The sequence below is a fragment of the Octopus sinensis genome, linkage group LG21, assembly GCF_006345805.1.
Source record: "Octopus sinensis linkage group LG21, ASM634580v1, whole genome shotgun sequence".
NCBI lineage: Eukaryota > Metazoa > Mollusca > Cephalopoda > Octopoda > Octopodidae > Octopus > Octopus sinensis.
This window is the reverse complement of record NC_043017.1, coordinates 26461738-26476041: the sequence shown is the minus strand read 5'-3', so window position 1 is coordinate 26476041 and position 14304 is coordinate 26461738. Positions and strand designations below refer to the sequence as shown.

At 34.8% G+C, this 14304-nt stretch overlaps 1 protein-coding gene across 1 annotated transcript in view; it reads right to left on the bottom strand.

Moving 5' to 3' along the window:
* LOC115222984 overlaps window positions 1-14304 on the bottom strand; it is a 33138-nt gene that overhangs the window by 14698 nt on the left and 4136 nt on the right. The window contains exons 2-5 of the mRNA XM_036511889.1: window positions 10256-10336; window positions 7045-7140; window positions 2803-2931; window positions 198-224 (exon numbers count right to left, since the gene is read on the bottom strand). Coding sequence (XP_036367782.1) covers window positions 198-224; window positions 2803-2931; window positions 7045-7140; window positions 10256-10336 — 333 coding nt within the window. The remainder of the gene's footprint in view (window positions 1-197; window positions 225-2802; window positions 2932-7044; window positions 7141-10255; window positions 10337-14304) is intronic.

The window sequence follows — 14304 nt, the reverse complement described above, 5'->3', positions numbered from 1 at the left end:
GTCGCCATCTTGAACAAATATCAATTAGGATACATTTACCAGAAGTCTTTAAAAGATTACATGAAATTTATTGACACATACACACAGGCGCATATACACACTTACACACACACACACAGACACACACACAATCACACATATATGACTGTGCATACGGATAAAACATGGCATGAACATATCAAAAAACAATTACTCACTGTAAATCTGCACTCCTTCTCTTTCTCTATAAGAAAACATTAAAGTTGATAATAAGTTATAAATGGAATGTATGTATATATATTATATATATATATATATATATATATATATATATATATATATATATATATATATATATATATATATATATAATATCAACAATTGAGGGTAAAATTAATTAATTAATCAATTTCACCAAGTGTTCAGTATGTAAAGGACCATTTAAGGCGAATTCAAAATATTACATTATATATTAGGGCTTAGTAAAATAAATTACTTTGCCACATACTGAACTTAGTAGAAATAGCAGCCAAAAAATTTTTTTCTTAGCATTTCTACTACTTAAAGAAAATTTCTCTCAGATAATGTTTACTCCAGACAGCTCACGAAGGTTTGGGGGTAAATACAGAAAAATATCACAAGTACATAGATCGTTTGAGTACGTCAACGTTTCAAGATTAGCCAAATAAAATCAGCATTTCTTTCGTCAGCTCAAAATTTCTTAATTTGGATTTGGAACCGGAGTAAACACATAAATGTGAAACAAGGTGGAAAAAAGAGTACTCAAATACCAGTGGTAGAGTAATATGCTTTATTTAAATGCAGCAGAAAATTCAACAAAATTTGTTACTCTGAGTTTCACGTTCCCGTTCGTCAGACAGTTTTTGCTAGATTCTCTCCCAGCCTTTCCATTCCACTGGCATCAACTTCCCTACCTCCAAAACATACAGACACATGCGCTTACTACCTACGAATACTTCGTTATCATTGTAAATACCTTTGTCTTTCTCCTTTTCTCTCCTCTCATCCTCACGAGGAGGGTAAGCGTAAAGCTCCACCTTCCATTATGACTAACCATGTGATCACACCTACAAGACTCTCGTAGCAGGCACAAGTTAGGGCAAGGTTGTTTATGGAAGACCTGCTGTTATGAAAGACAAACCCATGCACCAGTAACGTCGCAACTCATTTCTAAAAGCTGAGTGAACTGGAGCAACGTGAAATAAAATATCTTGCTCAAGAATACAACAGACAGTCCAGTTCGGCAATCGAAATCACCACCTCATGCCTGTGAATCCCATATTCTATCCAGAGAGCCATTCGTATATAATAATATATAATTATGAATATTTATTTGATGTTCCTGTTTGCACAAAACTAACCGACCTTTACATTTCATCAGGCCAGTGGCTGACATGACTTCAGAACCAATTAGGATATTTTGGCCTTAGGCCTCATACGTAAAATACACTACACACCAAGAAGATCAACGCCGAAACATCAGACAGAACAAAATGAGACATAGTATGTTTAAAAATTGATTTGAATACGCCTTAGAGTTTTATGTATTAAAATTCCAACAGCGTGAAATATACTTCATTTTTAGATTTGGCTGGCAAGATTCTGCATGTGAGTTCGTGTCATGAAGCATATTTTATTGTGCCTGGTGAGAGTCACTTTCTTTTAGCACCTTATTATTTAAAACTTCCACTTATTTATTTTTCCAAAAATTTTCGTTGAGTCTTGCAACCTTTTCAGTAATCTAACATCCGTGCCTCATTCTTTTTGTTTGTTTGGGCGCATGTGTGTGGGTCGGTGTGTGCTCACAAACACACATGTGTATGTATGCATGAATGCATGCTGCTAGCAAGTCTGTGTGTGTATGCACATTCAGAAACATATACACACACACCAATATACATAATATATATATATATATAATATATATAATTATGAATATTTATTTGATGTTCCTGTTGCACAAAACTAACCGACCTTTACATTTCATCAGGCCAGTGGCTGACATGACTTCAGAACCAATTAAGGATATTTTGGCCTTAGGGCCTCATACGTAAAATACACTACACACCAAGAAGATCAACGCCGAAACATCAGACAGAACACAATGAGACATAGTATGTTTAAAAATTGATTTGAATACGCCTTAGAGTTTTATGTATTAAAATTCCAACAGCGTGAAATATACTTCATTTTTAGATTTGGCTGGCAAGATTCTGCATGTGAGTTCGTGTCATGAAGCATATTTTATTGTGCCTGGTGAGAGTCACTTTCTTTTAGCACCTTATTATTTAAAACTTCCACTTATTTATTTTTCCAAAAATTTTCGTTGAGTCTTGCAACCTTTTCAGTAATCTAACATCCGTGCCTCATTCTTTTTGTTTGTTTGGGCGCATGTGTGTGGGTCGGTGTGTGCTCACAAACACACATGTGTATGTATGCATGAATGCATGCTTGCTAGCAAGTCTGTGTGTGTATGCACATTCAGAAACATATACACACACACCAATATACATAAATATATATATATATATATATATATATATATACGACGGGCAGGCATCTTTCAGTTTCCGTCTGTCAAATCCATTCACAAGGCTTTGGTCGGCCCGAGGCTATAGTAGAAGACATTTGCCTAAAGTGCCACGCAGTGACTGAACCCGGCACTATGTGATTCATAAATAAGCTACTTACCACACAGCCACTATTACGCCTATTTTAAAGAGCTACGCATAAATGGTTAAACTACAAACAATACAAACACAAAATACATTATTTCGTTGAAAAGATATCAAAATGTCTGACCTTATATTTGAGGGAATGGCGAAAGGCTCGTTAAAAACCTTGTAGAAACAGGAGAAAGCAGGTTGAATTGTATCAGTTTCTTTGTATTTAAAGAAGTAGATAGGGAACATTAATAGCAGATGAATATACCTGAAGAGAAATCATGGAAATATATATTAACTCTCTTATAAAAAATAACTGTCATATGTTTTGTTTGTTCCTTCTCGGGCCACGCCTGGCTCATTAGAGCCGGTTTCCTGGTTTCATTGGCGTATAGGTTCCCCACCTGGACGGGACGCCGGTCCATCGCAGGTGAGCTACAAGAGGAAAGAGAATGTTGTGGCGAAAGTGTCAGCAGAAGTTCACCATTACCTTCTGCCGGAGTCATGTGGAGCTTAGGTGTTTTCGCTCGTAAACACACACATCGCCCGGTCTGAGATTCGAACCCACGGTCCCTCGACCGCACGTCCGCTGCTCTAACCACCTGCCCATGTGCCTCCACAACTCTCATATGAAAATAATTCTCAAATAAGCTTACGCATAGCCACCCCATCGATTTATGACATGGATACAAGCAATTGTATGTTGAGGGCAATCAATCACATTTCCTTCAAAAATGTTGGTATCAAGAAACAGTAATTCCGCTTTGCTTTTGACGACACTAAATATGAAGCACTGTAATAAGCAAGCGACATCGCTCAGTCCCTTGCGCATGCGCTCTCCCGAGTTAATAAACACTTGGACGTATTTCGATGCGAATTTACGTCGAAAACTAGAAAAAACATTATTGATAATTCGTGACATTTTTTTTTATAAAGGCAAGAATTTGGCGGAAACCTAAAAGACTTTATACGCGGTTGACAGAGAGAATTTCTCCCATGGGGAACCGGCATCGAACCTGTATATATCATTTTTCGGCCAATTGTTTATATTTAAAAATTGTTGCTTTAAAATCGGAGATTAAATATAATTATTATATATATTATACACAGTTATTTTACAGTTATTTTACTATGAACCTTCCATAGAGTTTTCTCTCCGTAACGCACCAAGCCTTTTGGATTTGTTTAGAAAAAATATTATTTAGTAGTATTCAGACAGTTTAAACATATATTAACTAAATTTGGTTGATATTGATGGGTGAGCGTTTGACCAATCAGATTCGCATGTAGTCATGCCAGCTAAGATTTGTGGGTTCGATTCAGCCTGGGGTTAGCTCATCATTTTTCGGTCATTTGTTTATTTCTTTATATTTAAAAATTGCTTTAAAATCGGAAATTAAATATGATTATGATTGTATACAGTTATTGGAAATTAAAATCGGAAATTAAATATGATTATGATTGTATACAGTTATTGTACGGTTATTATACTATTAGTCTTCCTTACTAGTTATCTCTCTGTAACTCGCAAAGCCTTTCGGGTTTGTTTATAAATATATATATATACATATATATATATATTTATACTACTAATATAGGATGAAGCTTATAACTTATAAACAAGGGCTAAAGAAAATTATTTCAATAGACTTTTAAATCGTCAATTTCCACAAATTATTTACAAATATTATTTAGTAAATAATATGTGGAAGTAGACGATTTAAAAGTTTGTTATCAGCATATTGGCATTGAATAAAATTTCTTTAGCCTTTGTTTATATATATACATATATATATAATATATATATATATAGATATAATATATATATATATATATATCTATATATGTATAAATTGGAAAATGTTCCACATTCTTCTCTTGAGTGAATTTGGAAATAGATGCGCTGGTGGGAATTCATGAATTACATTTACCAATATTAAGAATTGAGTTTAGCTATATTGTTGTTTCATTATATTCACTTATAGACGCCATAAGTGTTCCAGGTGTCCCTTACCTGGCAATTAAAAAAGAAACGTAAGTACATTTCAATAAAAAGAGATTAATGAATGTCTCACATCACTGTAGAATATCTATGTAGACACAATTGTCAGCAAAACTGACACTTTTTTATTTATCTGGCTTAATATATTTTTTTTTAATTGTCTTTTCTTGACGCTCTTGATAATGTGACATACATTTGACCATATGGTTCATGGTCTCAAAAATTTGTCCTACGAAGAAAGGCTGAGGACGCTCGACCATTATTCTCTTGAAAAACGCCGCCGCCGTGGTGATCTCATTCTCGCCCACAACATCATAAGCGGGAAGTGTAACCTCTCGAAAGAGCTGTTCTTCACTCCTGCTCCGGAGCGTCGGCTGCGGGGTCATTCCGAAAAGCTCTACCTGCGACGATTTCATCTCAATCGAAGGAGAGGAGCTTTCTCCGTCCGAGTTGCGGATCCGTGGAACAAGCTGCCAGACGAGATGGTGAAGATGCCGACGACCGCTTTGTTCAAAGCCTCCCTGGACCTCAAGTGGCCTGAACTCTTTACATGAACACCACCCTGTACTTAACTCCATGTCCCCCTACATGGCCTTGCTATTTGCTTTTGAGCCAAATTAACTAACTAACTAACTAACTAACTAACATATGCGAAGAATTGTGTTGAGGGATGATATGATAGACTAAATAATTTCAAGGTGGCACCCACGCAAGCTAACACAATTTGAAAACTTAATTCTAAAGGTTGGGAATGTTGTTTTGCATTATGTAATACTCTTAAAAATAATTTACTCTCTTTTACTCTTTTACTCTTTTACTCTTTTACTTGTTTCAGTCATTTGACTGCGGCCATGCTGGAGCACCGCCTTTTTAGTCGAGCAAATCGACCCCGGGACTTATTCTTTTGTAAGCCCAGTACTTATTCTATCGGTCTCTTTTGCCCAACCGCTAAGTGACGGGGACGTAAACACACACCAGCATCGTTGTCAAGCAATGCTAGGGGCAACAAACACAGACACACAAACACACACCACACATAATATATATATATAGATACATATATACGACAGGCTTCTTTTCAGTTCCGTCTACCAAATCCACTCACAAGGCATTGGTCGGCCCGGGGCTATAGCAAGAAGGCACTTGCCCAAGATGCCACGCAGTGGGACTGAACCCGGAACCATGTGGTTGTTTAGCAAGCTACTTACCACACAGCCACTCCTGCGCCTATGCCACTCCTGCGCCTATTCTCTCACGTTTTGTTTCTTTTTTTTATTTCATTTTATTACATTTATTTCGAAAACGAAGATAAGTTGTTAGGCTTACATATGGAATAGAAACGGAAGTGGACCTTTAAAACAGAAGTGAATAATGTTATATTATGCATTATAATTCCTGTTTAATATACAAATACATTTTATAGTTTGATATTTTTTTAATATTCATTTATAATTTCTTCAAAGTAATATGAGTTTTCTTTTTGTTTTTTTTTTTGTTTTTTTAATAGAGTGGGAACTTTAAAATAAACTGAAAATAGTCCCGCACTTTTTCAATCGTTATATTATAGGTGCAAGGTCTTTTTTTGTTTTTAACGATGGGAAAATATATGAAAATATATTTCCGCTCTTAATTTCGTCCTGAATTAGTTTTTCTTTTTATATATATACTAGCAGTATCGCCCGGCGTTGCTCGGGTTTGTAAGGGAAATAACTATATAAGCATTTTTAGATGCCAATTCGGGCTTTCTTAGCCATTTTTGTTTTGGTGTCTTCAAGCCATGAAGTCGTTGTTCTAAAAGAACGCTGGTCTCCTTCACAACGCATTACGACGTTGATTTCTTTACACTCCCTTCCCCACAGCTTCACGAGGGAGGGAAGGGAGAGAAGCAAACAGGTGCAGCTGTGAGCGTGGACGCCAACTCCGCCGCCATCGACACACGATGCATTTTATGCATTAAAATGGAATAAAAAATGATGTTAAATTATTTTTAAAATCGTAGACTCATTGTTGACGCGCGCTAATAGTCAGACGGGCTCGATATGAATCACGACTATAAGATACCCGAATTTGGTTAAACTGCACCGCAAAATCTGGGAGGAGTTAGGAATCTAAATCGAAGGGGACAGACACTCACACAACTAGAGTTTTATATATATAGATATATACCTCACATCATTCTCATTTTAGAAAAACTATGCCATTAAAATTGACTGAAATATGTAATACCATCTCCAAACTGACTGAAATATGTAATACCATCTCCCTTATTCCTCAGTCAAAATAAGTCTTTCTATCTCCGAGCATTTGTAGTGAGAAAGTGAAATCGTTACTTAAGACACTTGTACTATGAATATAAAAATAGATTAAAAGACCACTTACTTCATGTCCCAAACCTTATCCATTGCACTTATTACACTGGAACGGGTATATCTCAATTTTCTCTGGAAGAGCCCATCGCTGGAGCAATACTCTAAGCTGAAAGATAGAGAGGGATAATGAATTTTTTTATAGAAATGATACTGAGTTTGTTACGAGGTGGGTATTCACGTGTGGTGTAAAACTGTATTATACAAATAGTTGACTGGGGTTATCTAAAAATACCATAAAACAGAAAAATATGTTGACACAAAACGCAACACGTACAAACCGAACGTGAATGCGATGTTCAGTACAGAACTGTTCAGCTACCGAGTGTTAAATCATTAGGGCCAGTTTCCTGGTTTACTTGGCGTATAGGTTCCCCCACCTGGACGGGACACCGGTCCATCGCAGGTGAGCTACAAGACGCAGGAGGAAAGAGTGAGAGAAAGTCAGAAGAAGTTCGCCATTATCTTCTGCCGGAGCCATGTGGATCTAAGGTGTTTTCGTTCATAAACACACATCGTTAAACAACACGGTCGATTTAAGACCGTTAACTATTGCCCCACCCTCGTAAGTTAACTCAGCTCTCATTGAATGTAATCCGTTAACCCACCTTCAGTCACGTAGGGATGTTCAGCGTTGTCCCATAACGCAGTTTAAAGCCTTCAGGATATTTCATGAGTGAACAAAACAGACCAAATACCAGAACATCTTTCTCTCACATTTCACAAATGAAGAGATTTATCAAATGATGAATTCTTGCATTCATGCTTGGTACCTCATATTTACGAAGTGATATTCGCTCACTGACAATGTAGAACCCCAATTATTTAGATCAGCAAATGTCATGAACGCATATTTCCTTAACGAACGTTGCTCCAATTCGGAAACTAATTACTCCAACGAATCACATGTATTTCACATATATTGACTCGAAAAGTTTTGCTGAATAATTAGGAGCGTAAGTATTATTCTTAACAACTCAAAAACCGAATAACATAAATTTAAAACATTTTATTCAGAAAAAAAGGTATAAGTAGTTATGTCATCATAAATCCAGCACGTGAGCCTTTCTACAAAATGAATAATAATGTACTTGAGCAGTTGTGGACAGCGTAGAGGTATTGTTGTCTCATGAACAATATACAAGAGATAAATGTTCTCGGGAAAAATTGATCGGCGGGCGTCGTTTTTCCCCCATGAATCATCATTTTCATTTTCATTTCATATAATATTACATCTACGCCCTGCCATCAAATTCCTCATAAGATTCCCATAACACTTTACTTTTAAAATTTAGGTTATATTCCGCATACTTTCAATAACTTCGTGACTTCAATATTTCGAGTATATTTTTAGATGTAAAGAAGAATGTTGAGTGAATGTTACTGATTATAAAACAAATATAGATTTTACGCTACAAATAAATCTCCTTTTTGCATATATATGTATATATATATATATATATATATATATTCGTCAACCGAAACTCAGAGATTTATCTTGGTATTGAATAATTGTAACAATTCTTATTTTACATCATGCATATATATATATATATATATATTATATATATCTATATATATATCATATATATATATATATATATATATTAGAATGTAAATTATATATGCATCTATATTATATATAACCATACCTATATATATATATATATATATATATATATATATATATATACATATATATATATATATAGTATTATATATATGTATGTTTGTAAAATAATGTGACAATTATTCAATATGCCAGATAAATCTCTCAGTTTCGGTTGCCGATAACCGAATAGATGGTGTTGTGGATTTGCACCTCGGCATCTGAAACTCAGAGTTTTATCTTGGCTATTGGATAATTGTCAGATATTATTTTACAGATATCTTTCCTCTATTTACATAATATTGAAGTCGCTTTCTTTCTTTTGTTATCTTACCGTTTTTGCCACTATGTATATATATATATATATATATATATATATATATATATATACGTGTCTGTGTGTATGTTTGCCTGTACATATGTTTGCGTGTCTACAGATAGTTTGCCACTAGATACATTTTTTCTCTCCTTGTTTCTCCTCTTGTTTTCTTTTTTTCTGAGTTCCTTTCTGTAGATGAGCGTAGGCTCGAAACGTAAAAGGCATCTTCTATTCCTGAGCGTTATACTAATACATCTGTTTGTTTTGTACACCACCTGTCTTCGCCTTTCGTTTTCTCACTATATATATATACGAGGCCATCCCATAAAAAGAGCAGATTTGTTATGCTTCATTTATTTTTCAAAATTAAAATTAATTTCTTTTGAATCTTAAATATACTGTCCTTCATTTTCTACAATGTTCTATTTGATAGACCTGCAAGGCCTCTCTTCCAAAATTAACTTCTCCGTGATGAAAAATACTCCTCCAGTGTTGTTCTGCAGTACTAGAGAAATCATATTTTTTTGACCAAAATATTTTGATGAGCGTAGAATAGATGATAATCTGATATGGTAATGTCGGGCAAATATTTTGGATGTGGCATCGTTTTCCGTTCAAACTGCTCCAGCATTTGGAATGTCATCCCCGTTAAATGTGCCCGAGCATTATCCTGTTTGAAGAACACCTTTCGTTTCGAAACCAATGATAATTGTTTCCCGATGACACGCAGGTGAATAGATGAATAACCAAATCGAAGCTTCCTTGCTATTCGGAAGAGCCCGCTCGTGAAATTAACGTGGAAATGGCTCAACACTCCACAGACACGTATCGGAGAGATTCAGCGGACACAGAGTGTGACAAGGCTGGTCCTTTGAAATACAGGTAATACAGAAGCAGGAAGTAAGAGTAAGAGACAGTTGTGGTGAAAGAGTACATTTGGGTTCGCCACCATCCCCTGTTTGAGCCTTGTGGAGCTTTAGGTGTTTTCGCTCAATAAACACTCACAACGACCGGTCTGGGAATCGAAACCGCTACTCCGACCACTGGGCCATTACGCCTCTACACGAGTATATATGAAATATATATAAACATATATACTTACCTGCATATATAAACATATATACTTACCTGTGTGTGTGTGTGTGTGTATGTGTGTGTATATAGCTTTGCATCTGTGTATCAAATTCAAACATGAAACACAATACCATATGTTGCAACTCTCCTATCAATGGTCCTGTAAGTGTATATGTGTGTAGAGAGGTAGACTCTTATTCCAGAAATAAAAGTGGAAAGTACCTGAGGAAAAAATTTTCCCAAGCGTGCTGCCTCGACTTGTACGTCATCAAGGTGGATATTCCTCCACTTGAAAGTGAAAGGCTGCAAGAAAATAAATGTTTAAAGAATTTAACCTGGAAGGGTGATTATAGTTTCCAAGAGGTACCTCATAGCTATAAGGCAGAATAACATGGTTCCAAGAAACGAGTATGTGGCATGACACTTTCTAATGAGAACTATAAATGACAAAGGAAATCAGGTAATTCATTTGAGTACAAGGAATTGCCTCTAAAATTCTCTTCCCAAACATAAGTTTTTGGGTTGTCTTATTAAATATGCAAAAATGAGCAACAGAGTGACATTTTGCTGGAAATAGTTTCCGTGCCTCCAGAGTTGTCCTCAGCAGAGGATATATTATATATATATATATATAAATATACCGATATAATATATATATAATATTATACATATATATAATATATATATATATATTACATATGTACATATTATATATCTACATATATTATATATATATATATATATATATAATATATATATATACTATGCATAAATATATATTACATATATATATATATATATATATATATAATATATTTTATATAAAGATATATACTAAATATTATATATCCAATATATATATCTATATATATCATATACAACATATCCACAGATCAAATATGTACATATATATAACGGGAAGGTTTGCGAAAATAACAAAAGACGAAGGCAGGTGGAGTAACAAACCATGTATTATTAGGCGCTCAGGAATAGAAATAAAAAAGTCTTTTACGTTTCGAGCCTAGCTCTTCGACAGAAAGATACACGTAAAGAAACAAGGATAGAAACAGGAGATAAAAAAAAAATTGCGTGTAGGGGATAACGATCCAATATATATATATATATATATAAATTTATATATAGAGGGCATTATACATCCATGCCAGATGGCATTATACATACATGCCACACTAAGAGAGGGACATTTAGTCATTTCTACCTACTAATATATGTAAACTCACCCATGTGCTTCGTTGATGTTGATCAGTAGCTGATCGGCTTAAGCGAGGCAGGGTCGTTTATGTATGATACATCCATGAGCCTGCTGATGAATACGTAAGTATGAATCACTGTGATACAGGTCTAATATTTTTTAAATGTCTTACTTTGAAAAATTGCATTCGGTGGGATTAGTAATATTTTTGGTAGAAATGACTAAATGTCCCTCTTAGCGTGTGGCATGTATGTATAATGCCATCTGGCATGGATGTATAATGCCCTATATATATAAATTAATATGTTCAATAAGAAATAAATTTTCGAACTTTTTCTCTTATGAGGTTTTCACGCTATCTACCTGACAATTTCTTGTTAAGTTTTCCTTATTAAGTAGTTGTCCTTAATTGCTAAATTTTTATTACGAAAAACCTTTTCCTTTCCCGAAATGCAATTCGTAAAAGTCCGACATTTACAGGATGTAAATATGTAAACTCACCCATGTGCTTCGTTGATGTTGATCAGTTAGCTGATCGGCTTAAGCGAGGCAGGGTCGTTATGTATGATACATCCAGGGCTGCTGATGAATACGTAAGTATGAAATCACCTGTGATACAGGTCTATATTTTTAAATGTCTTACTTTGAAAAATTGCATTCGGTGGGATTAGTAATATTTTTGGTAGAAATGACTAAATGTCCCTCTTAGCGTGTGGCATGTATGTATAATGCCATCTGGCATGGATGTATACTGCCTATCTATATATAAATTAATATGTTCAATAAGAAATAATTATTTTCGAATTTTTTTCTCTTATGAGTTTTCACGCTATCTACCTGACAATTTCTTGTTAAGTTTTCCTTATTAAGTAGTTGTCCTTAATTGCTAAATTTTTATTACGAAAAAACTTTTCCTTTCCCGAAATGCTATTCAAAAGTCCGACATTTACAGAATGTAATATATGTAAACTCACCCATGTGCTTCGTTGATGTTGATCAGTTAGCTGATCGGCTTAAGCGAGGCAGGGTCGTTTATGTATGATACATCCAGGCCTGCTGATGAATACGTAAGTATGAAATCACTGTGATACAGGTCTATATATTTTTAAATGTCTTACTTTGAAAAATTGCATTCGGTGGTTAAGTAATTTTTGGTAGAATGACTAAATGTCCCTCTTAGCGTGTGGCATGTATGTATAATGCCATCTGGCATGGATGTATAATGCCCTCTAATATAAATTAATATGTTCAATAAGAAATAATTATTTTTCGAAATTTTTTCTTTCTCTTATGGAGTTTTTCACGCTATCTACCTGACATTTCTTGTAATTTTCCTATTAAGTAGTTGTCCTTAATTGCTAAAATATATATATATATATATATCTATATATCACCAATTGAGGTAAAATTAATTAGTTATTAATGAATTTTCATCAAGTATTCAGTATGTAAAAGCCCCATTTAAGGCGAATTCAAATATTACATTATAAGATTAATTAGGGGGGTGCTTCAGTAAAATGAAATTCTACTTTGGCCACGGCTGAATCTTTCTAGAAATAGGCAGCCAAAAAAGTTTTTATACACTATTACATTTCCACTACTACTTAAGAATTTTCTTTTAAGTATGGAAATGGCTAAAAAACTTTTTTGGGGCTGCTATCTCTAGAAATTCATATGTGGCAAAGTATTTATTTTACTAAGTCCCTAATTATAATAAAAATATATATATATATATATAATATATATATTATATATATATATATATGATAGATAGTGGTGAAATAGCACGGAAGTACGTCTAAGACATTTCAGTTTAGGAAGGAATGTAATAAAAATGATTTTTAGAAATTATTTTTAAATTCTATAAAGAAAATATCACCGGTTTCCATGAATCTGATCTTACCAAATATCAATAAAAAATTTAAAAGATTTTGGAGTAAAAGCAGTTTAACTTCTGTCTTAGGGGTCAAGAACATGACTTGATGTATACTCTTTCGCTTGTTCCAGTCATTTGACTGTGGCCATCCTAGAGCACTGCCTTTAGTCGATGAAATCGACGCCAGGACTTATTCTCTGTAAGCCTAGTACTTATTCTATCGGACTCTTTGGCCGAACCGCTAAGTTACGGGGCCGTAAACACAACAGCATCAGCTGTCAAGCGATGTTGGGGGGGCACAAACACAGACACACAAACATGCACACACACACTCACAAACACGCACACCCACACACACAAACACACACACACACACACACACACACACACACACACACACATATATATATATATACTTATAGATATCGTTTCTCCTATACCGAAAATATAGAAATCGAAAAAAACAATTTGAAAAAACGAAAACCACGAAAGTGGTTAGGGCACACATTCTTTACCTTCGCCGTACGTGTGTCTTAAATGTGAAATTTATGGGTTTTCGAAGAAAAAAAAATAAGATGTTTAAGTGTGTATGATAACTTAAATATTTCAATGTTATGTTTTATGGACACAAGCCATTTTTTCTATTTCAAGTAATATGCAAACGTTAGTACATATGATTAAACATTAAGATACAGATAATGCGTTAGTACGTCCCTCAAAAAATAATTTATGAAAAGTTTATTGTAAATAATAAGGCGTAGGAGTGGCTGGGTGGTAAGTAGTTTGCTTACCAACCACATGTTTCCGGGTTCAGTCGCACTGCATGGCACCTTGCGCATGTCTCTTCGGGGCGACCTAAGCCTTGTGAGTGGATTTTGGTAGGCGGATATGTGTGTGTATGTGTCTGTGTCTGTGTTTGTCCCCCAACATCACTTGACAACTAATGCTGGTGTGTTTATGTCCCCGTAACTTAGCGTTTCGGCAGAAAAGGCCGATAGAATAAATACTAGGCTTACAAAGAATAATCTCTGGGGTCGATTTGCTCGACTAAAGGCGGTGCTCCAGGATGTCTCCAGTCAAATGACTGAAACAAGTAAATGAGTAATGAGTTGAGCGTGTGAAACGCAACCCAAATTTGAAACTGAAGTACTTTTCGAGAGTATCTTCACCTTATGTGACACC